The sequence below is a fragment of the Crocodylus porosus genome, unplaced genomic scaffold (genome assembly GCF_001723895.1).
Source record: "Crocodylus porosus isolate Cpor-Errol unplaced genomic scaffold, CroPor_comp1, whole genome shotgun sequence".
In the NCBI taxonomy this organism is placed as follows: domain Eukaryota; kingdom Metazoa; phylum Chordata; order Crocodylia; family Crocodylidae; genus Crocodylus; species Crocodylus porosus.
The window spans coordinates 12,274,743-12,297,797 of NW_017728932.1; the positions used below are offsets into that span (position 1 = coordinate 12,274,743).

A 23,055-nucleotide genomic window follows, 5' to 3' on the forward strand; every position below is an offset into this window, starting at 1 on the left:
CAGCGGCTGGAGGGCTCGAGCTTCCCCCGGAGCCGCGATTCAGGCTCTGCCCCCGCACGCCGGGGCTGGGGCTGAGTGCCGGAGGCGGGCGGGGTGGGGGGGATCCTCGGAAATGGCAGGGGCTGCGCTCAGCTCCGGCACGGCGGGAGCAGGCAGCGGCTTCCTAGCGGCCGCCGGCCTGAAATGCAGCTCCCCGCGCAGGGAGGCCGCGGGTGGGACGGGCGAGGGGGCAGCGGCACCCCCGGCACGTGCGGCTGGGGCCCCCGCTGGTCTCCGGGCTCCTAACAGCGCCTCTCCCAGGGATGGGGGGGTCATTAGCACTTCTTCACTGAGTGCCGGGGGGAGAGGCCCAGGGAAGGAATCGGTGATCCCGGTGGGCAGGAGTACCCTGAGCACACCACCTTAGCGGGGGGGGGGCCAGCATGCGAAGCTAATGGTGTCCAAGAAGGAGACCACTGCCAGCTCGGGTCTTCTTTCTGGGTTGTGCCAGGCAACAGTAGCTTTCGGGCACCCTTTAAAGGTAAGGCGTGAGACTCTGCAGTGAATTTGTTTCAGCAGGTTTTGAGGACTCGTCCTAAAGGCTCCCAAAGCACCTTCCAGAGCCAGCGCTACTGAGCCCCAGCAGCCGGGCTGGTGGACTCGGCACAGGCTGCAAGTGCAGAAGGGGCCCAGTTGTGCTTATTTTACACGTTATAATTACTGAGCAAAAAAAAGGAGGAGCCCACGAGTTTGTTAAGACCGACAGTTTGCAACCTTTTGGGACACGGGGCCCCGTCCATGACTTTTGTGAACTGAGTGGCACCACTTCCAAAAATGAGTTGCTGGATTATAGTGCTTACCTCCTTGCAGAGAGGCCCCACAGCAGGGGGTAGGAGATGGTCCAGGCAGGGACAAGCCGAAGTCCGAATTTATCTGCTTCTCTCGTCGCACCTCGGGGTGCCCGAAGGACCTGGCGGCGCCCTGGCTGAGGGTCGCTGCTTTCGACTAATGCACCCAATGCCCCTCGTGACCCGGACGACAGAAGCAGCTCTGTGCGGCCTGTCGTTACCCTGCAAAGCGGTCCCCAGATCCATATTCTCGTCTCTAAATTGTCGGCGGTTCCCAGGTACGTAACGCAGCACCGTGCGCTTTGTGCCCTGCTTGCAACCCGCTGCAGACAGATGTTTCTCTCCAAGGGCCAAGCAGGTCCCATTGCAACGCGTTGGCCGGTTAAAGCGAGGTGCGAGAATCCGTAGGGAATTCGTTCCATCAGTTTTCGAGGGCTGGTCCAGCGCCTCTTTCCGATGGCTCCCAACGCGCCTTCCAAAAGGAGCCGGCTCAACTCAGCCCCAGCAGCGCGTTGCCGATGCATTGAAGAAGAGGACAGTCACCCTGGCTGAGCACTTCCTATGAGAGATGGGCTACCACAAAGTGTCCCTTCAGCCAGTGTATCTGGAGGGGTTTAACAGCTCACAGCCGCACCTCTTCACAGTTCGGGGCAGGAAGCGGTCTTTTCAGACACTCGAGGGCAGGGGTAGTTTAGGTACAATGCAAGCAGATAAGGACATCAGGGCAGTGTTACCCTGGGAACTTGACTCGGGTCCAGGCAGTAGGGAGAGGTGGGCCGGCTGTTTTTTTATTTTTTTTTAAATTTTTTGGGGATGGGTCACGCATGGCTTTTCCATAAAAGCAGCTAGTTTTTCTTTTTAAATTAAAGCCACGCCAGGGCTATACGACTCTGGCTTGACTCTATACGACTGAATCTTGAATTCGGTAGCCACATGGAGGTACGTGGGCATCCGGTGGGGAGGCTTCTCAGTGATCTCTAACATCACGTCTGAGATCCGCTCAGCCTCGGAGCAGATGGCCGAGGACCCTGTTAACAATAACAGTAATTTAGGAGTGAACCTAAAATGTTTTATTCTATCAAAATCAAGATATTTAGATTTGTTTTCTGAATTATTTAACCCCCCCCTTTTTTTTTTAATTTGGTGATTTTTGTTGTTGTTGCAGTTTTGACAGAAAACTGTCTTTTAAAATGAGCATTACATTTTTATTTAGAAAAGAAAATAATAAATGTTTTTAATGGGTTTTTTTCTGGATTATTTTGCCGTTTTTTATTTTCGTATTGTTTTTAGTGAAAAGTTTTTTAAAATGAACATTGAAATGTATTTAGAAAAGACCAAAAAAACCCCTGTTTTGACTTTTCTAAAATGACCTGCTCTTTCTAAACATTTCAACATGTTCATTTTTATGTTTTCCATTGTTCTGTCCCTCCCCTAGCCCCATTTTTTGTGGCTGAAACTACGTGCCAAATTGAACCTCAAATTGCAAATAATGTCGGTCTTCCCCAAACATCCTTTATACATTCTTTTCTCCAAAAAAATGCTATAAATTCCCTGTAAGAGCAATGATGCATTATAGATGCAGAGAGAATAAGATACTGGGGACATCTATTTATGCATAATGGCAAACACCTATTGTTATGGATGGAGGCAGGATCTGGCCCTGAGTATTTCAGCTGTGTCCATTAGCACAGCATCTGGCACTGAACCAAGCACTGATGCACCAAAGTGTTTACCCAAGGTTGCTATATGGTGCCTGTCACTAACGTGTGAGAGCAACTGTTCACAACTGCTAGTGAAAACAGCTCTCAACCCCATGTGGAGATGCACTGGAGGGAATCACCGAGGCTCCTGCTATTAAGCCTGGTATGACTTCTCTGCATTAATCCTCCTCCTGGAGGCAGGAGAGATAAGGATTTAAGCAGTGCCTCAGACGTGGCAGATTAAAGTCACCCGATGCAGAGGGCCCAGCGCAAGGTATACATGTGCCCTGTTTAAACCCTATCTTGGGCATGTACATAGGATTTTGACAACACAAAGCACTTGGCTACAGAGGTGGAAGTTATCCTGGCATGCTCTCCCACCCTGACTGAGTGGGAAACTGCAGCCCTGGATAAAAATACATTAGACATTGAGCGCTCAGGGGTAGGCATTCCCTAGGAACATCAGTACCAAGGCTCCCTTTGACTTCTACAGAATTACAAATATTTAGCTTTGCAAAGTTAAATGCCAACCAACCTGGGCAATGCCTCCCATATGCTAATGCACTCACAGTAAGCTGCAGCCTGACCTCTTGTTTTCTGCTCCAGGTTTGTTTCCGAGGGAACTTTCTGCTGGTAATAGAATATTATCACTGTGTGCGTCAGCACCCCTGTTGCATTGGGATTAGGGTCACAGGTGCTAACAACACTGAGCAGCCACAGCATATGGGAGTAGAAGTGTAAAACTCAGAGGAATTCAGTGAGTGGATTTTAATTCAGACAGACTCAGCTAATTAAATCATCACTTGAAGAAGATCACATGTGAAACACAGAATGTGTGTGTTTTTTAAACACAGTTGCCAATGCCTCTAAATTAAGCTAACAGTCCTGCCTCCTCTCTGAACCACAGCATTCCCATAAGCGTGCTCTGAAGATTATAGCCATTTTTCTCCTCTAATTAAACAAACTAGATAAACTTACTTTAAACTAACCAGTTAAATGTGGGGCCTACATTGGCGAGGGTACTTACTCGTTTTGGGAGCCCACATTGAACTATCTTACAGGCATCTGATTTTCAGAGTGCTGTCACTTCAAATGCCCCAAAAACTGAAGGATCACAAATCACTTGTAAGATTAAAAAAAAAAAAAAAAAAAACTTTAGGCAAGATTGGCCTTAACCCTAAAATGATTGGGAGTTGACATGTCAAGACAGCTTGGTGCTGTTGCTTAAATGCTTATTTTGCATTTAGTGTTAAGGGTCTTTTTTCTTTTTAATAGGGTGTATGGAATATTCAGAAAGAGCTATAATCTTTCAGCATTGTTCTAGCTCCTTAGATAAAAGATGCATTTACATTTAACAATTCCCAGATTCGACATGGCCCTACAACTGCTTTGTGCTATACCAGCGCTGCAAAGTGTTCCTGAACCTGACTTAGACTCATCCCAGAGCAGGGGGACGCTTTGGTGGCAGAGGTCAGTGAACCAGTTTGTATGCCATGCCTCTTTTTTAAAAAAATGTTTTTCTTTCCTGCTGCTCATCTTCTGCTGCTGTATTTGGCCCTTAAAGCAAATGGCACAAGCTAGAGTAGTTTTCAGGATGCTTTATCTCCTTGTTCCCTACTAAAAGGTTTTAAAAGCATGTCCCTTAGTTGCATTCTTCTTAGTTCCTCAGCCAAAGATATGAGCCTAGATTTCTAAAAATAAGGTCAGTTAGCAAACGCAGCAATAGCATTGCTTGGCACTTTCTCAGCACCTCCATCTGAGGCGCTCAAAGAACTTTGCAAAGCTTACAGCAACCAGCTGGTTCTGCTTCAACCAGTTACCAAATGTCCAGTGACTTCAGCAGGACGAGACTATGGCCCTTTAGGGAACAAAGCCTTGCACCAACTCCTCAGCAATTCACTTCCTTATACTTTAAAGAGAGACAAACTGAGCCAGAGAGGGTCAGAGCCCAATCCTCCTGCTGTACAGCTGGGCCAGGGCTTTCACTGAGCTTCTTCTGTATTGAATAACCAAACACATTTTCCTTTTTTGATTAAGACCTGGAGTTGACAATCAAATTAAACACAACTGCAGGAAAAAAAAAGGGGGGGGGGGGGGGGTTGTATTAGAAACAACTGGGCTTATTAGGTGAGAAAATATTAGCAGAGCCTTATACTTTCAAACAGGAAAATTGGTTTCAACTGTAAAATTAGCTGCTCTTGGTTACCACCGTGCCACCCCTCTGAATCTGGGATAGGATAAGCCAAGTAGAAACAAAAAGCACAAGCATTACATAGCATTAATAACTTCACTCCTGCCCTGGGCTCCCTCTTTGATTTTTGCTCCAGCAGTCAGGCAGGAAAGAGAAAGATGTATTTTTATTTGCATCAGAAGCTATGAGGAAGGGGACTGAAACACCTCATTAAACCTTTACAAGTTCTTTTTTTTTAAATAATATTTCCAGGAACTAGATCATTTTAAGTCCTCTTTTTTTCTCAAATGGGCAAGCTGAGTCACAAAGAAACTAGAGACTTTTTAGGAGAGCTTGTCACTGAGAATAGGTAAAAATCTGAAGAGCTCATTTCCCAAATAGGGCAGATTTGTTGGAGTTCAGCAGAGGGCAGGCTGAATACTTTTGAAAATCTGGCCATTTTTGTAGGTGTTCAAATAGAAACACCTTTGAAAATCTCAGGTGTGGGCATTGAGCACCTGATGATCGGGACCTGAATTCTTTTGAAAATCTGGTTTTGAGCAACTTCTAAAATCATACAGCATATTTGCAGCAAGGCGTGGGACAGAACAGAGGGTTTCTATTGTTTAGCAGCAATAGTTTGCTTGATGAAGTGTAATCAGAAAAAGCTCTTTACCCAGGAAGGATTCTAATCACAAGACAAGTCCTCTTTGCTGTTATCTTGATTGTTATGGCTAACATAAGTTGTTCGTTTTTTAAAACAATAATAAAACTCTGAGAGAAAAAAAAGGCCTATCATGTCTCTTTCCTTCCACTCCCAGGAAATATATTTACTGAAAAAGACAAATCAAATCTCTTTTAAAAAGCACGTTTGATGGATTATTGGCCAAAGGTGATTTGATTTTTACTGGTAGATAGCAAAATGCTCCAAAAAAAGAGGAAAGATTCCAACAGCTGTATTTTGTCAGGCTGATCAGGCATAAAAGTATCCCATGTCTAACTTATTTCCTCTGTCACAGTGTGTTTTATGACCTCAGACTTCCAAACAAGCAAATGGCCATTAAAATATTTATCTATCTTCATTGTTTCTTGGACTCTTACTGCTTCCATTCATTATTCATCATCGTCATCTCTACAGCAACAGTTCCCTGAGGCCTCAATAAGCATCCGATCTTCATTGTATTAGGTGCTTACCTACGCACACAGGAAGCCAAGATTTCTGTCCTTGCTTGCACATCTGAATAGCTAACAGTCCAAGACTCGGCTTCTGCAAACACTGGAGCACCCAGGAGTTATCTCAGCGGGTTTACTGGGGCTCCTCCTATGGATCCAGTTTGTGTATGCTTGTAGAATTTGTTCCTACAGCTTTAATGTCCCTAACAAAGTACATTACCGTCTAAGCAGGTTAGAACCAGATTCCCCTTTCTACTTTCACTGATCACAGTTTTTGTAGTGTCCCAGCTGAGCAGATGAGCCATATAACCTGGTAGCCTCTTCTTTTGATATAAAGGATTTTTCACAATGCAGACTGAAGTTTTAACTCCTCAGAGAAGCACTCATTCCATGGACAAGAACAATGCTGAAGACTGCTTTGGTTTTGGGGGAGCGGTTAGCCCCACAACTGAAGGCTCATGGAAATCTCATCCTTTCTTACCTCCAACATCACTGGTTGTTGGCAGAAGTGTAGGTATTTAGGGCCAGATCCAAATCTCACTGAAGTCAATATAAGTCCTTCCACTGACAACCCTGCTGATCTTTCTTTCAAGAAAGAAATTTGATGGGAGAAATTCTTTGGCACCAACTCAAAAGTTCTGGGTGGCATTCTGGAGACCCACTTGGGACATCCAAGACTAAACTAGGATGCTCTACTGCTTGTGGTGTCTGGCAGGGAACATTTCCATGAGCAAACCGCTCTAAAGTTATAACCAACAGCACTGGCCTTTAGGAGAAATTGCATGCACCTTCTCCAAGTATTTAGTTTTGACCACTGTGTCATAGTATCTATGGCAACTTCTCACTGGCATTAGCTCAAATGTTTTACACAACTGAAGAAGAATGAAAAACAGGATATTTAATGTGAATGAGCAAAACAATTACCAGAGTACACACACACACACACACACTGCTATTATGTCAGACAGAAAAAATTCCATTTCTGCTAAGGCAAATCCATACATATTATAAAACACTTGTTTAAAAAAATAAAATAACATGTGCATCTGTCCCATTCCCTCAGGAAGAAGTGTCAGGCAACATCACCCTCACACGAAGACACAATGAGAACTGTCAGAAGGAACCAAAGGATGGTGCGAGGACCAGGAACATAAGTTTCAACCAAGGACTGGATGTTTGCACTCATAGCAAGAATATCTAGAATTGATATGTGAACAATGTGAAATTTTGGCTCCAGGGATACCAGCAAAGGCCAGATTTCACCTAAAGTGTCTTGAAAGTATAAATGCCTTGTGTTTCAAGGTTTAAGTCAATCTCTAACCATTAGGGTTTAAAATGGGAACTTCATCAAGAGCCCATATCTGCTTACTGCTATATTATTGGAACTTCCTGAGGCACCTTGTGTTGGCAGAGGCAAGATGCTGGATCAGATCCAGCACAACTTCCATCTGGTCTAACTATCACCCAGGAAAAGGCGATTTCAGCAACTGGTGCTATTTCAGTACTCTGCAAATCATCCACCCATCTGTTTTACCACAGCACATCACCCCTTTGCAGTGCCCGGCCCTGTTACCTTTCTGAGTACCAGTTGAGCTCATTTGGTTAAAAGATAGCAGGCACCATATAAAGCCTGATCAGTCAACTTCAGCTTGTCAAAAGCAGCTTGGTGTATTTTGCACGAAGGTAATTAACATGTCTTCACAGGGACAGTCGAGCATACCTGCAAACGATTGGTATACAGGAAAATTCAAGCGTTTCCCCAAGAACACAACTGATTGGAGATTAGCTAACGCAGCCTATTAGGTGCAGATCAGGAACATCACTTTTTGTTTTAATGCTTTGGCTTGAAACAGGTCTTTTCATGCTTCTTGTACTTAATGCTAGGAGCACTAGGTTTGAGAAACATTCATTTCTCCATCACAATGAGGAATCTCCTTGCAAGTGTTTTAATGGGTGTGTTCCTGTCAACAGAAACGTGACTATTGGGGCACACAAGCTGAGTGAAGGATTCACTGTTAATATTGCATTAATTGACAACATACAATGAAGTCTCACACCTGTTTATTATAAGTAATTCATAGATAACCACTTCTAGTACACATTTCCATATTGGTTTTAAGCTCAGTGACACCCAAACTTCACCTAATTGCGGGTCTTGTTAGCAGCTTGCCAGGAGCCAGAAGGCTGTACCTACTTTATGAAAATGATGAAAGTTGAAATCACTTTCATCCATAATAGAGATGTAAGGCTTGAAGACTACATATCCCAGCATGCAACACCCCACCATGCTTGGGCCACTACACTAAAGGGGAGAGAGTGATGGATTTTGCTGGGCTGCATTTGATTCACATGCCTCATTTTGGCCACATCAATCTAGCTCATGCAGCTGTCTGCACGCAATGCTCTACAGTGAGAAAAACAAAGATTTTTGTACTGTTGGAATAAAAGCAGTGGTAACAAAGTCATAGCTACATATTCTTCTCTACATTTTTGTTTATTGAGACAAACTAATTAAAAGGCACAAACATAGGGCATATGTTTACATGGACATTATAACAAACATATACATTAAAAGTGTAGGAATGTGTTTCCTTTCTGCTAAACAGAAAGTTCCTAAGCTTTTATATATACAAAAGTTGTACAATTTGATGTCCTAAAGTACAAAAGATCATTTATAAAATTATTTTACACTAAAGTTCTATTTTTTGTTTTACTATGTAGTCCAAGCCCCTAGAACTGTTTCACATAATGATACAGATACCTGTCACCTGACCTAGAAGTCTGGTATTTGCTGCTTGTACTGACACGGTGGGGTAGAAACGGAAGCAGTCCATTTTGACTAGTCAGTCCTGCTAGCATTCTGTAAAATGCAGGCACACTAATCTCCATTGCTTTCAACTTCATTGAGAGAAAAACATTGCAACTTTAGTTGCATTTTTTTCTCCCCCCCCTCCCCCCAATGTAAAGTCTTGGTTTCAGGGGGTTCTTTTTAAACAAAGTTGTAAAAATGTGAATATGTGACATGATAGTCTAAAAAGTATATCTGTTTCCCTAGACTCTGCTTTCTACTTTATGTACAGATAAACAGGTTAAGAAATAAAAAGCACATGTAGTTTAAACACGTGTGATCATTTGTGGTGCAGTTCTGGGCTGGACAGCTCAGACTGCCACCTCCAAAACCCACACAAATTGAAAGAAATGTGTTAACACAATAGAAGAGTAACGTAAAAATGATGATGTTTGCAAATATTTACAAAGTTGAACAGATTTGCACAACACTTGATTAAGAAATAGGGGGGAAATTAAAAGACGCTCTCGGCTTGTCCTGAAGGGGCATCCTACCTAGTTAGTGGTTAGAATAAAAACTGTATACAATTTAATATAAGACAAAACTTCTAGTGAACAACTAACACATCTGTTCCCTGCTGCATCATCAGCAGGTTCTGATTGGGAGAGAGAGGGCATATACATCATACCCCAGCGCCTCCAGAATCTTCCAGCTTAAAGCAATATTTCATAAGTTCAAAGCACTCCTTTTGCTCCTAAATAAGAGTCCCATAGGGTTCTGACTTTTCAGAGACCATGTTTACATACATTTCAACTCCTCTTCTGTCAGCCATGGCTGTTTCTCACTAAACATTAAGAGTTTTATTTATTTATTTTTTTAATGTTGACTACAATGCTATATTCCCTTAGGGTAATATGTTGGGTAATATTTACATCTCCAAATATCAGGTCACAATCCCTATTATATGTTGAAGTGAGAATGATAAGTTATCATATGCTTTGCATATCAGAGCTGGTATCACCTTTCCCATAGGGAATGCTGCCTGAAATTATCATATTCCCAAAGGTAAAATGCATATTTTCTCCAAAATGCATTTTCTTAAAAAAATGACAACATTATAATGCATTTACTCATTTAAAAAAAAAATTAACACAGACGAAAATACTACACTAGCTCTGAAACAGTGGATTTAGAACTGGCAAGTTAAAATCAGCTATCCACCCTGTCAAGGACATGAAGGGGGGTCTTTGCTAGTGTTTAGATTAAAATTATTTTCTAGGTTATCATTTCTGGGGTAAAACAGTAATGCTGATTCTTAAAGACTGCTTTGTAACTGGCAAGTAACCATCTGTCCTAGGTTCAGCATCACTGTCAGCTAAAGGTAAAACTTGGCTTTTAATGAAGTGCTCCAGTGATCAGTTACAAACTCAGATTCAAACAATATGAGCCAAATCAACAGGGAAAGATGCTATTATGGTCTCTGACTGGTGCATACTGCGCCAGTTACTCAGCTTGACTTTATTATTACATCATTATTATTATTCATTATTATTATTATTATTATTAACAACTAAAAAAAACTGCTGGTAAGGATTCAGTTGTAATCCTCTTTAATACTGTTTAGAAATTCTTTACCAGGGAGGAGACGTGGGCAAGGCTTGGGGCAGGAAAGGCATGCTCTCTACTGGTCTCATTGCTATATTTAATGGACCAGCTAACGTCATTGGTGTTGGGAGGTTCATAGGAGATGTGATAGTGACTGGATGCGCTATATTCACCGGAGCGGTTACTGGGGTAGGTAAATTGACTGGTGTTGTGAGCGTTAATGGCGATGTCATGGATAATGGACTTGTTATAGTTACAGGATGCCCTAGATTCATCGGACTGGATATATTAACTGCACTTGATACATTTACTGGACTTCTCATGCTCATTGCAGCTGCCACTGTGACTGGGTTTGTGATAGTCCCAGAAGCCACAGAGGACGTTATACTGAATGGAGTAGTAAGAGTCACAGGCGTAGTAGCAGCAGTGGAGGTTTGGCACAAGTTAGCAGCTTCTAAAAATGAGACATAAAAAGACAAAGTTTTTAACACATAAAAAACCATGGACAAGATTTAAAATAATAACAATCATATTCATAATAAAAATAAAACCAAACAAACAACAACAAATTCTGGAATAATTTTCTTTAGAAAAATATTAGTAAGTTAAACTGTTAACATTCTACAGCCTACAATAAATATAACTTTCATGCAGCTCATATGAATTCAAAATTCTTTCCTGGGAAGTCAAGCGAGGTTGTCTTATAAAGAGGGTTTTGATGTTCACAAAAACAGTATCGTACAATCAGAAAAATCCTCTCAAGAGGAACATTATAAGTAGAGGAGAGAGTGTACATACCGAATGGTACGTACTCTATAGCCTTCTCAAAGGTGAACTGACATTCTGTGAAGGTTTTAAAAAGTCATTATTAGGGACTGATAAGCAAAGCTGGTTTCAATATGTATCTGCTTATTTCAGTCTTAAATTATTTCTGCTAAATTGTTCCACTGCTCATGGTAAATTTATCCTAGCATTTTTCAAGAACACCCAGCCAGCAGATCTTATAACCCCCATTATCTCCTCAGCATTTACATTAGCTACAATTCCACACCAATATTTTACTCTGTTTTGCAATAAGCAGTGACTAGTGCCAAACAGGCAAGAACCAAGAGGACCCTGCACTGAGATGGAAGCTCCTGGGTCTGTTCCCATTTGGGTCTAGCAGGGGCTGGACACTTTGTGGAGATGATACAGCCAGGCTCCAGAGAAGAGGCAGATGACTCCACTAGATATCAGCACCACCTGCTGGTTAGCCATAGAACAAAGATCCAAAAACAGAAGCAGGCTGGGGGGGTGTGGGTAAAAGAAAGGGATGACTGCTAAAGAAACCGACAAAAATATATTCTGTATCAACGTTACGGCATTTCCAAAAAACATGTCTTGTTCCCCATTTGTAGGGTAGACACCAAGCTCGGTCTACATCTGTATTTCAAGAAGTAAACTAAGAGCCAAAAAAATCCACCCTTGCCATAAAAGCTCGACAAACATATTAAGACAATGATTTCTTTGACAGCAACATTAGCTCCATTCAAGGGTCCCTGTTGGCTGTTCAAGTCAATATTAACGTATGGGGGAAAATGGGGACTTAAAGAAAAAATAAAAAAATCACAAAATTAAAAATACAGTTTGAAAGAAAAAAAAAAGATTTCCACACTGTTGTCAAAGCAACCTGGAAGGTGGCACTAGTTTATGAGAACTGGTGTGAAAAACATTATCAATAAAAGTGAAACTGACTGGTCTAGGTTAATCTCCCCAACCCAAAATACACAAAGGGGAAAATGCACATCCTCCCATCCTTTCCCAAAATAAACAAAGTGGTCCTTGGACATGACAACTTCATTAAACCAGCATTACTAGCTTGAGACTTATGAAGCTTGGCACAATGTGTCGTTCCCCCCCCCCCGCCCCCCCACTTCCTTTTAGTGTCATTATCTTTTTTTTTTGGTAACAAACACATTGCATAATATCGCTGTAAGAAACCAGAAAAGTAGAAACAAGGCACAGGAAAGAACAGGCAGATCAAGCCTCATTTGGGTTTTTCTATACCTCCCACTTCATTTGCTTCCTCCTAACATTACCGTCTTATCATTAAATTGAATAAACTTACTAGTAGGAGTCAGAGAGATGGGAACTATAAAGAGCAGAAAGATAGAGTATGAAGGAATCGTGGTGAGGCTGAGGGGAAAGGTGAGTGCAGAATATTTCTGTTTCAAAATGAGAGTTAATGAAAAGCCCCAAGGGGATACGAGGAATTTGGCAGAAAACATTTAATCCAAGGAAGCCATGTGATAGGTATTAGAAACCAAACTTGTGAAAAGAATACATTAACAGTAACCGGAGATTTCAAACCACTATACTGCAAATAAGGCACTAGATGGAAGCAATCTATTCCTCACACAAGAGTCACAGCGATCAACAAAAGGAAGCTATTCAACTTTGATTTCAGTAGGCTAGGGGCAGATGAGTTGTGCCTTGGCAATAGCAAATATGTTCTGTTTAATTTGGTAATGAAAATGAATGAACGATACCAAGCAGCAAAATATAAATAAATAAATAAATAAATCTATGAATTTTGGCAGACTTTGGACAAATACAGTTTAGCCAGGGATTAAAATGAATGGGAGAAAGTGGGAGAAAAAGGACAGAGGAGCTATGAAAAGTGTTTTAATGCAAAATGATGTCCATGAAGAGATTCTGTATGTGCATGTGCTAAAGAAGGGCAGAAATCAAAAAGCCTCTGCCCTTGAGCACACCTAACAAAGCTCCCTCAAATTGCAAAAGGTTTATGTGCAAATTCATTGACAGAATCCAACAGCAAGTAAGATGGAAAGAAGTTCATTTGAGAAGGAACCATTAGCAAGGGCTTCTGGTTTTAATAGTGTTACCCCCTGCAGCTACTCTGGCTTTTTATTACTAGGAATTAAATTTTCATGTGCCATAAATCCATATGCTATTTGTGCTATTTTACACCTATATAAAAACTCTTTCTTCTTGTCAACATGTTCAGATGGTTTGATAAAACCAAGTACTCCAAGATCATAGATTTTGTTTGTTTTACCTTTCTTCCTTGCTTTGACAGCTTCTTCCCATAATCTCAGTGTCTCTACCTGCTTTCCAGGCCAGCTTGATACATGCTGTTGTTGTTGCTGCTGCTGTTGTTGCTGTTGCTGCTGCTGCTGCTGTTGCTGTTGTTGCTGCTGCTGTTGCTGCTGCTGCTGCTGCTTCTGGTTGCTGGTTTCCTCGCTCATGCATGCTATGTCAATCAAGTAAGAACACACAAATTCACCTTGAAAAAGATATGCATTTTCCTAATGAAAGGACGATGGTTTTTGCTAAAGCTACAAAGGAGTTTGAAATCTTGTGAAAGGGAGAAGCACGCAAAACCTTTATTTTGTGTTGCGCTTTATATCATCACCTTTCTAAGATCCACAGAAATCTGAGCTCTGACCTTTCTGGGTTTTCAGGCAAAATCAAGTGGTGGCTCAAGGACCATATATAAAAAGATTAAGACATAAGATGTAAAGATGGAATGATTCTCTGGTACTTGCGCAGTTCAGTTTTCTCTAGATCTAAAGGCAGCAGTTGTCTCGAGTTTGGTTAAAATTCAGAACTATGATTTAAAATTACTTTTTCCTTGTTCATCTTGGAATTACAGCCATACGGTACTTTCAGTTCACTTCTCTGTCAGAAAATAGCTATTTGCTCCCTGGCCACAAGACAGCATCTGCCACTCCCACCTCTGCCCATTGCGAGTTCTGTACCGTGTAATGTTATTGAACTGATACCAAAAAAGGCAGAAGGGTTAGCACCGTGTGAACAATGAGAACATAATCTAGCAACCCTTACACTTCCAAAAAATTAATCTGTGTTTTCATTTTTTTTTCTATTGGGTTCAGTAGATAAGTGATCAAAACTACTAGCTAGCCCAAGCGTGCTCAACCATCTAGGAATTAACACCAAATAGGAAATCGGAATAGAAAATCCTTTGTAAATGAACACCGTTTGAAGGCTTCAAAGATGGAATTTTCAAAGGAGCCCAAGGGGGTTGGTTACACACAGCTCCCTTAAGGCTCTTTCAAAACTCCCAGCCGACATGACTAATGGTGTGTGTTCATTTAATACAAATACTTTTTCAGAGCAAGTGGTTGAAAGCCAGTTTCTCCTTTGCTTACTTGGCACTCAAAAGCTCAGGATTCAGCATTTCTGCTGCAACAACTGAGGATACTCAGAGATTTTAAGGCCAGAAGGAATCATTTTATCTGACCTGCTGCATAACAGAGGCCAAATACCAGCACTGCTCAAAACACGTCAGGCAGGGCATGAAAATCCAGGCTTTAAATGCGTGTCCTGTAAACTGCTGCAAGGGAAAAATGCTGAGGGCTCTGAGCCAAAGCTCATGGAAATCTATGGGAGGCTTTCCATTGACTTTCAATGAGCTTTGGATCAGGCTCCAAATCCTGAACTTAACTTGCAACATTTTCAAAGTCGCACGCATTCTATAACTGATTGAGACTCATGGACACCAAAGTTTCATAGTTCAGGATGCAGCATATGAAGAATTCTATTTCCTCAGAAGATGAAAGGCAAAACACTTGGGCTCTTCATACTTTAACGTGAGGAATTACGCTCCCTTCTTGAAGGGCATTCCTTTATGAGGTAAGGCCATACCAGAGGTCCACATACCCCAGTTTGTTGAGTCGAAGCTTTTCATGAAGAATCTATTTCTGAAAGATCTTTTTTTGTGATAGGTGTATTTTACATTTTAAGGAAGTCAAAGGCAACACGTGTTGCACAATTCTGAGAACACAGTGTTATCAAAAATGGTTTAAAAACAGTTCACCTACTTTTATTGATGCCTTGTTTACAGGTATTACAGTTGATACTTTGGCTCTGCCCGTGTGTCTTTAAGTGGCTGGTGATATACGCTGCACTCAGAAGTTTACCACAGATATTACACGATACCTTTCCTTCATGACGCACCATGTGTGTCCGCAGTCTGTCTTTGGTAGCAAAGGCAGCAGTGCATGTCTACATGAAGGACAACAGCAATTTTTAAACGCAGACCATACTGTTGTAGCAGGGGCCACGTGCCACTTTTAAGCCCATTTTCTAGGTGCTACTGTACCCTGACACACTGACAAACTTTTTCATTTCACATAGACACAGTGAAACCTCTCTCAAACTACCATTCACATGACTGAAACTTAATCTGACTGCTTTATGAAACTAGTCTGCTGATAAGAGTAAGAAAGAACAGTACTCCACGCTTTTGGGGCTACTTTGAAGCAGTTTCATAAAGCAGATGATTACCTCACATGTTAAAATGAGAGGTGACTTATACATAAATACATTAAACAGGTAAGGGGGGGAAAGAGATCTCGCATAAAGGTTTCACTGTATCTTTTTGATTTTTTTATTGCTCAATTAATTTAGTTCCCATCTACATTTGGAAAGGGAAAAAACAAAGCATTTTTCAAGGCCACTCTTTATTCAACACGATGAGTCACTAAAAACAGGTTAGGACAAGTAGGGACGATTCTAAACAAAACAGCAGAACAGTTTCTTGTTCAAGACTAGTCAAGTTACTCCTCTGGCTTTTAGTCCTCAACTTATTTTCACTGTGACAAGTTGCTTTCCACTTCAGGCAAAACAGCAAATCTAGAACCAACTACATTTATTCAATTTTTTAGCTTAGAAAGCAAAACAGAGTTTAAAGGATATGATATTAACAATCTATTTTCACAATTACATTCATCTATTAATACTGCTAAATACGTCCCATGTATTGCTACAGCAATCAGTGTCTATTTGAAGATTTAATTGAGCTGTTTTTAAAAAAGCAAACCTGACCTGAGCAGTAGGGTTTAGACAGTGCTACTGTCAAGAAGCAAAAAGCCTCAATTTTACAAAAGGAGAGACAAAGCATCCTCCTAAGTTACTGCTAAACTTGGATCACAGCTACAAGCAGGATGGATGAGGCTTTATTTCTAAACTTGCATTCAGAGCAGCTACATCAACTAACACAGACCTGGGCAAAATATTCAGATGCTGTCTAAGGACACAATAAATTGTTTTAACTCTTACTTGGCATTTGAAGGGTCTCTCTGTTGAGTGAACGTGTTTGACATGACAGCTTAAGTGATCAGGCCTGTGAAAGAAGAGAGGTAGAAAACAGAATACGCATACTGTTACAAACAGATAGTAATGACACTTAAGCTGGCGGCATTGAACACTGCATTGATTGCCCTTTTTCAGCCAACCTCCCCCCTCAAGGACAAGGTAAAAAAATAAAATAAAATACACTTCCCTTACCTATAAAGTAGCCCTCTGCTAGAACAATATAGTCTCATTGGGACCCAACCTGAAAAGTTTAAAACTCAGCCACATTTTTATCATAAGCCCAAAAGCACTGTACTTACTGAATGTTTAGTACTGGTATACAAAAGTGCTGGGTTATCAGCCTTAGAGCTTGGAGCTCTCTCTATCCCACAAGCAGGTACACCCCATCCAGAAACAGTGCAAGCTTCCCCACACTGCTCCATCAATGAACCCCAACCCTGCTCTAGGCGAAGCTAAGTTAAAGGCAAGCAGACAGGTCAATCTTCATGCCTCATTTGGCCCTTGACCTCTTCAAAGGTCATTAATAAGGCCTCCCACTAGCAGCATTTGTGATGGAGACATCTGTCCAGCATGACCTGGATTGAGGTCACCAGGTAATTTCAGAGCAAACAAGTCATAAAATCATGACAGCTTTCAAGATGCAACCAAAGTGGCTTAGACTGAGACCCGTGCCCCAGATGCAAACACAAGGTTCTTTATTCCCTCACCAATCTTCTAAGATGTCTGTCTCTCCTAGCCCCTCGCTATGATAGCTTAACCCTTCTTGATTATGAAAAGCCAATACTTGAGCTCGCCTGGGATTTTCTACATGGTACCTCGAGAAGCCTTTTCCACAAACACCACAGGTGTATGGTTTGGTGATGCCACCTTCATGAGACCTCACGTGATAGGTCATGCGATCCTTCCTCTTGAAGCGCTGATTGCAAATGGGACATTCAAAGGGTTTCTCATCCGAGTGGGACAGCTTGTGCCGGTTGAGGTGGTACACATCCCTGAAGGCCTTTCCGCACATCTCACAAGCATGGTTCTTCTTGACGGGTTTGCTGGGCTTCTTCACTGTCTGAGTCACTGCCATGGCAGATGCACCGGCACTACTGCTGGGGTTGGTGGCAGAGGAAGACGTAGTGACTGTTGACAAAATGCCCGCAATAGTCGAAACCAATGAAGTTCGGCTGTTGTCACCAGCAATGGTCGAGATAAGGGGCACCATTGTGGTGGGAGTTTTCTTTGGCCGTGACACTAACTTTATCCCTGTGTGGCAGGACTCATGGCGCCTCAAATGGTAGCTGTCCCTGAAAGCTTTGCTGCAGTAAGTACACACAAAGGAGGTTTTAGGTTTTTCCTTTTTAATCCCAACAATAGCATCCTTTAATGTTTCTGGTGCAGGTTGAGGTTTCTGAGTTATTGGTAAGGGCAGAATCGGCTTCTGATCAGGTGGCTCAACAGCAGAGCTCAGGAGAGGCAACAAACTGTTCTGTGCTGCCTGCTGTTGGTGATGTGAGGCTTCATGTGCCTAAAACCAAACATTCACACTTAAAAATTTTTATTAACGAGCATTTGCTTTGATTCGATGAAAACATTTACCAAATCTTAGTCCACAGTCATTCAACTAGCAAGGGTATGAGGTTATAATTCCACAAACAATTTCCTGATAGGATAAACCATTTGCCCTTTAAAATACACGCGCTGTAAAGATTCTGTAGTGAGCAAGTGTAGGAAGGCATACATCACACCAAATAATTTTTTTAATTTCCCGAGGGCAACATTTCTCATAGAAAATGCTGGTGTTTTTGTCAGGCTTTTTATTAGCATATTGCTTGAATTCTAAGTAAATGACACTTGTTATTTTTGTGATCATAATGGCTGTGATATTAGCTCTGTACCAGGAAATTTTGTATATATGCTGGGGGCGGAGGGCGGTGCTGACAAGATAGTCTGACCCCAGGTTTCAAACCATTAACACTAACCTCACATGTGGTTACAATTAAAAACCCTTTCAAGAGCTAAACTGCAGCCATAGTGAGCCAGGAAGAGATGAGACATCTTACTTAAATAAATGTGTTTGCACTAGTTTGTCAGTACTGGAACCACCCTTATGTAACTTGTATCAAGAGCTCTTCCACTCTAGATTCAGACTGGTATGTTCAACGGGCTCTCTCACTGCACAACTAAGGTCCTCTTTGCTTTGGGGAACTAATGAAAATAAAAACATGTTGTGTCCGTCTTCAGAAGCAACTCTTTTGTCAGCGAGGAAAGGGTTAATCAATCACTAAGAACTGGAATCTGGCAATCTGAGGCAACAACTGCAGGTTTCTCTTTTTTAAAACAGAACTGATAAATGGTGGATGACCCTAAACTGCAACATCAGTGTAAGCAGAGTGCTAGAGATTTCTCTAATGCTCCCACAGGCATTACTCTATCCACCTGCAGCCTTTGCTACCAAGACTGTTCCACCTTGTATTGGTATTGAATACTACCATTTGTTCCAAAAAAGTATAAATTTACATTGGTGTAACCAAACCGATTTGAAACCAGTTTAGATGGACACATTTCCACTAGTTGAGGCTATGCTTAAAACAGCTTAGCTTAGTATCACATTAAACTAAGTTGGTTTAAGGGGGATTTAAACATGCTGGTATTAGAGCTCTGCACCAACATACTGGACCAATTTTAAAATCAGTTCAGCCACCTCAGTGTGACCAAGGAAGCCTGCGGCATGAAGGGGAGTGTATGGAAACTTACACTTCAATTAGTGTCACATCTTTCCAAAATTCTTTTTCTGTTTTCCTTTAGCAAATGACACGTAATTCATCTAACAGTCTTCCCATATTTGGGACTCTGCAGGCTTCCTCTGTACTGATTTGGAGTCTACAAGAGTCTGCCAGCTCTTACTTTTTAATCAGGATCCATAGTATTCTGCATATTCAAATTAAAATTCTTCTCATTTCACCCAATAGTCAAGTGCTTAAAACTCTTTTGAGACTTCAGTCTTTACAGAAGCACACTTTGTGACTTTCTTTTTTGGTGGCATCCAAGCCCCAGTTCTTTTGCTTCTACAGCACACAAACAACCAAAGACAGTGACTACAACACTCAGCATCTGCTAGAAAGGGTTTTTAGGACTTCAGTACAAGTCTTCCTTCCCTCTGGATACTCATATGCCAGCTACAGCTTCCCCTGTTCAAGCCCTGCACCTGCCTGGCCAGTGGTCTCTTTCAGGGGTGCAAGCTATTCTTTGGGCACAGGTGAATGATATACTCTTCTAAACTCTCTGATGGGAGAATGGGTCATGGTTTAACTCAAGCTCTTCGCTCTGACATTACTTGTAGCTTACTAGTAACAAATACGGTGGTTTTTTCACTTCCCTGTGCTTCAGGTCTATTCCAAAACTTTGGGGTTAACAGCCAGGTTGAATGCTGCCCTGTTAAGTGTGGATATATTAAGGAGAAACCCTTCAGGTGTATTCTTAAGAACCAGAGGGAGGGTGCTTTGGCAGGTGATACAAACAGAGAGCCCGGGTGCTCTAACTTAGCAGACAGGACAGGCTCATCTTTTCCAGACAGTTTTTACCTATGTGACCTCCCAGTATTTTCCTTCCTGGACTTCCAAGTTTTATGAAATTGGTCCTGGTTTGTAAGAACACCGAGATGCTGCATTGGATACAATGTAAGGTAAGAACACAAGCTCCAGCAAGTTTCACATACTGAATAAACAGTACATTTTTATTATTTTTTTCCAGCTGCCTTGGCCCAAGGAAAAAAAAAAAAAAGCCATACACTTGTTCAGGAGCACCAGCAGAAACTTAATTAAGAGCTTTGTATTCAAAGCCTTACCCTTTTCCAGCTATGCCAGAGTGAATGCGTCTTCATACAGAGGACAAATGGTTAACATCCTAAGATAGCTCAAGATATACAATTTCAAAGGCAGACAGAGCAGATCGGATAATAGGGAGTCCAAATCCTTTGGACAAGGTTCAAACTTATGCAGTTTATGGACATATTTAAGCCTTAAAGATCCATTAGCACACCAAGATAATAATACACTTATTCCTATCAAACTGATATAGATGTCTCACATGAAACAACAGATTCATGAGGCTTTGTGTTATGAAGCCACTGCTTATAGAAGGCTGCTTATCTTCATTCCCAGATACTCCAGTGTTATTACCCATACCCTCTTTTTAACAAAACCTTTCAGCAACAAGCGATGTGTCAGTTTCCAAGGATTCCCTGAACTAGAGCCTTTCAAAGAAGGATCAGGCTGTCTTTTTCTAGCCTTGCCATTAGAGTGAAACAGCACCTGCTGCCTGCCTTTTGCAAGTCATTTTCCTCCAGTTGTAGGGCACTGTTTGACTTGACCTAGCCTTAATGTCAAGTCAACATTTTTGCGATATTTTGAACACTTGGAAAAAGGCTTCCAGGAAAAGTATCAGAGTAAAACTTTCTTTCCATGGGGATAGCAACCAAAATACAAACAGTATTTTCAGGACCCACGCTGGTAGGAAGCGGCACTATGAACTTCCAGCGCCAGAGGCTAAGAGATTTTTTGCCTTAATGTCAGAGCAACAAATTAGCATGACTCATATTTGAATGCTCTGTCTGATGGATGATTTCTCTCTGCACTATGATACAACTTTCACTTTCCAGGCAGGTACTAAAAGCAGTTTTCAAAATATACATGGATACTAAGAAAAGAAAAGGAAGGAAGGAAAAAAATGAACAAGAACTGCTCACTGTAGAATACATTTTACTTTTTAAAAAATATGCATCATGGTGACAGCTACACATGGTAGAATACCTTTGTTTGGAAAAAGGTAACAGTCCTGATGCTCATGTAATGGCCATTCAGACTAAAATTAAATAACTGAATTACCTTCCACAAAGAACAAGTGGCTGAAAATGAGTTACCCACAGAGTATTAAATATTCTCTTTCAAGAAAAAATATCCTCCACAGATATTGCAGTTGAAGGCCAGAGAGAAAATAGGCAACATCTACCCGGCCAACTGTATCTGGCTATTTCACAGTTACATAAGAGAGACAGATGAGGCCTTGTAAAATGACTATTAGATTACTAGTGTTCCAGAGATCTAACATTTTTTGCAAGGGAAAGGTGGACTAGAATAAGCACTTTTCTCTCCAATTGCTTTGCAAGCTAAGATACAGTAGGAGAGCAGTATTCAGCATCATTTGTTTTCTCAAAATGACTCAAGAGGCCTGCTAAGTATTCATAATGAGGTTTTAGAGCTTTATTATTTGGAACGATTGGACAAAGAGGGAATTTCCACATCACATCTTTACAAAGATCCTGCCTAGTTGCACACAATTCATTAAATTTAAGGCGGCAAATTGTTAGCTCGTTAATTAAAAGCAACAATACCTACAACTAGACTAAAACCAAAGCGGAAGACATCAGTATTTCAAAGTCCAGTACAGTTGGGGGGCAGGGGGAAAAGAAAAAAAAAGCAAGCAACTGACTTAACAAAACGCTTAAAAGTATCACTGGCTAACTGTTTGTGAGAAGGAAAGGCAACAAATAAATGTTAAGATCCTAATTTAAGAATAAGCCCTCAGAAATATTTTTAAGGGGAGCGCAGGAGATAGAATAACCCTGTGAACTCAAAGGGAGATGGCTCTGGAGTAAGGAGATTAACTTCTTAGTGTAAAGTTTCCCCATGTTCAAATCACAACTGCCCACTGGAGCAAGAAATAATTTCTAAAACCTCTGCCAAGCTCCGGGGCTCATCGCAGACACAAATTACAGCTTGCTGCAGTTTGGTGTGCTTCCTTACGGGGCCAAGCTGCAAGGGCAGAGTAAGTTTGCACCTAGGCTGGGGCTGGGCAGCGCTCGCCACCGAGGGAACATTCTGAGCATGTTTTCAGAGGCAGGACACTCGAGCAAGTGACTCATCTCTTCGTACTTGCAAGAGAATCATTTTTCCTTTAGAAAAGAAACGCTGCGAGCTCTCTGCAGACGCACTCATTCAATTTGGGTTCTCTGACAAATGTCACGTTTCTTTTTTGAAAAAAAAAGAGAATCAAAACAGCAGCAAGGAAGCCTCCGGGTGGGTAATTTGCAAAGAGGATCGTTTTACCTCGTGGAAGGTGATGTGTGTGGCACTTTTTAAAGGGGGGGGGGGGGGGCTGCTGCTGTTACATTACATTACATATGTCGCATTTGGGAAGGTGTAAAACAAAAAAGAAGAGAAAGAGCAAAGGGGGAAGAGCTGCCCTGAGGGGGAGGGGGGCGCCCATGGCATTTTCTTTGCCCTCAGTTTTTAACTTTCACACTGTCGCAGAGCTGGGGGGGAGGAAGGGGCAGGCAAAAAAGAAAAAAAGCGAGCCCCCAGGGCCATCCTCCCTGGCCTAAACACCCCCACCTCCAACCCCATTTTAAATGAAAACAAGCTCCCGTCACCCGGCCGCCAGCCCGCCCGGCTGCTCCGAGAGGGATTAATGTCTTCTTCCCCGCACAGCCGGCTTTTTTTTCTCCTCGTTTGATTATTTTATTTTTGGCTCCGGCTTTTTTCCTTCTAACAGGGGGGGATTAAAATAATAACAGTCATCATAATAATCCCTTATTATTTCAAGGGGGGTAGAGAAGATGAAACAAAACCTGAGAAAATCATCGGGGGGGGCACTAAAATGGGGCAAAGGGAAAAAAAAAAAAAGAAA

General features: G+C 41.7%; 1 protein-coding gene and 2 long non-coding RNA genes across 3 annotated transcripts in view; 1 reads left to right on the forward strand and 2 right to left on the reverse strand.

Moving 5' to 3' along the window:
* Positions 1–2,126: 2,126 nt before the first annotated feature.
* On the forward strand, positions 2,127–5,779 carry LOC109317128. The gene is made up of 2 exons (XR_002102983.1): positions 2,127–3,997; positions 5,519–5,779. It is a non-coding gene; the product is annotated as an uncharacterized LOC109317128 (long non-coding RNA).
* On the reverse strand, positions 4,043–9,853 carry LOC109317129. The gene is made up of 2 exons (XR_002102984.1): positions 7,444–9,853; positions 4,043–4,594 (listed from the first exon to the last, which is right to left on the reverse strand). It is a non-coding gene; the product is annotated as an uncharacterized LOC109317129 (long non-coding RNA).
* Positions 9,854–10,188: 335 nt separating this feature from the next.
* VEZF1 (vascular endothelial zinc finger 1) overlaps positions 10,189–23,055 on the reverse strand; it is a 27,196-nt gene continuing 14,329 nt past the window's right edge. Inside the window, exons 3-8 of the mRNA XM_019545307.1 lie at positions 17,199–17,896; positions 16,348–16,411; positions 15,108–15,291; positions 13,322–13,516; positions 11,062–11,106; positions 10,189–10,717 (exon numbers count right to left, since the gene is read on the reverse strand). Of these exons, the coding sequence (XP_019400852.1) occupies positions 10,290–10,717; positions 11,062–11,106; positions 13,322–13,516; positions 15,108–15,291; positions 16,348–16,411; positions 17,199–17,896 (1,614 nt within the window). The 3' untranslated portion in view covers positions 10,189–10,289. The remainder of the gene's footprint in view (positions 10,718–11,061; positions 11,107–13,321; positions 13,517–15,107; positions 15,292–16,347; positions 16,412–17,198; positions 17,897–23,055) is intronic.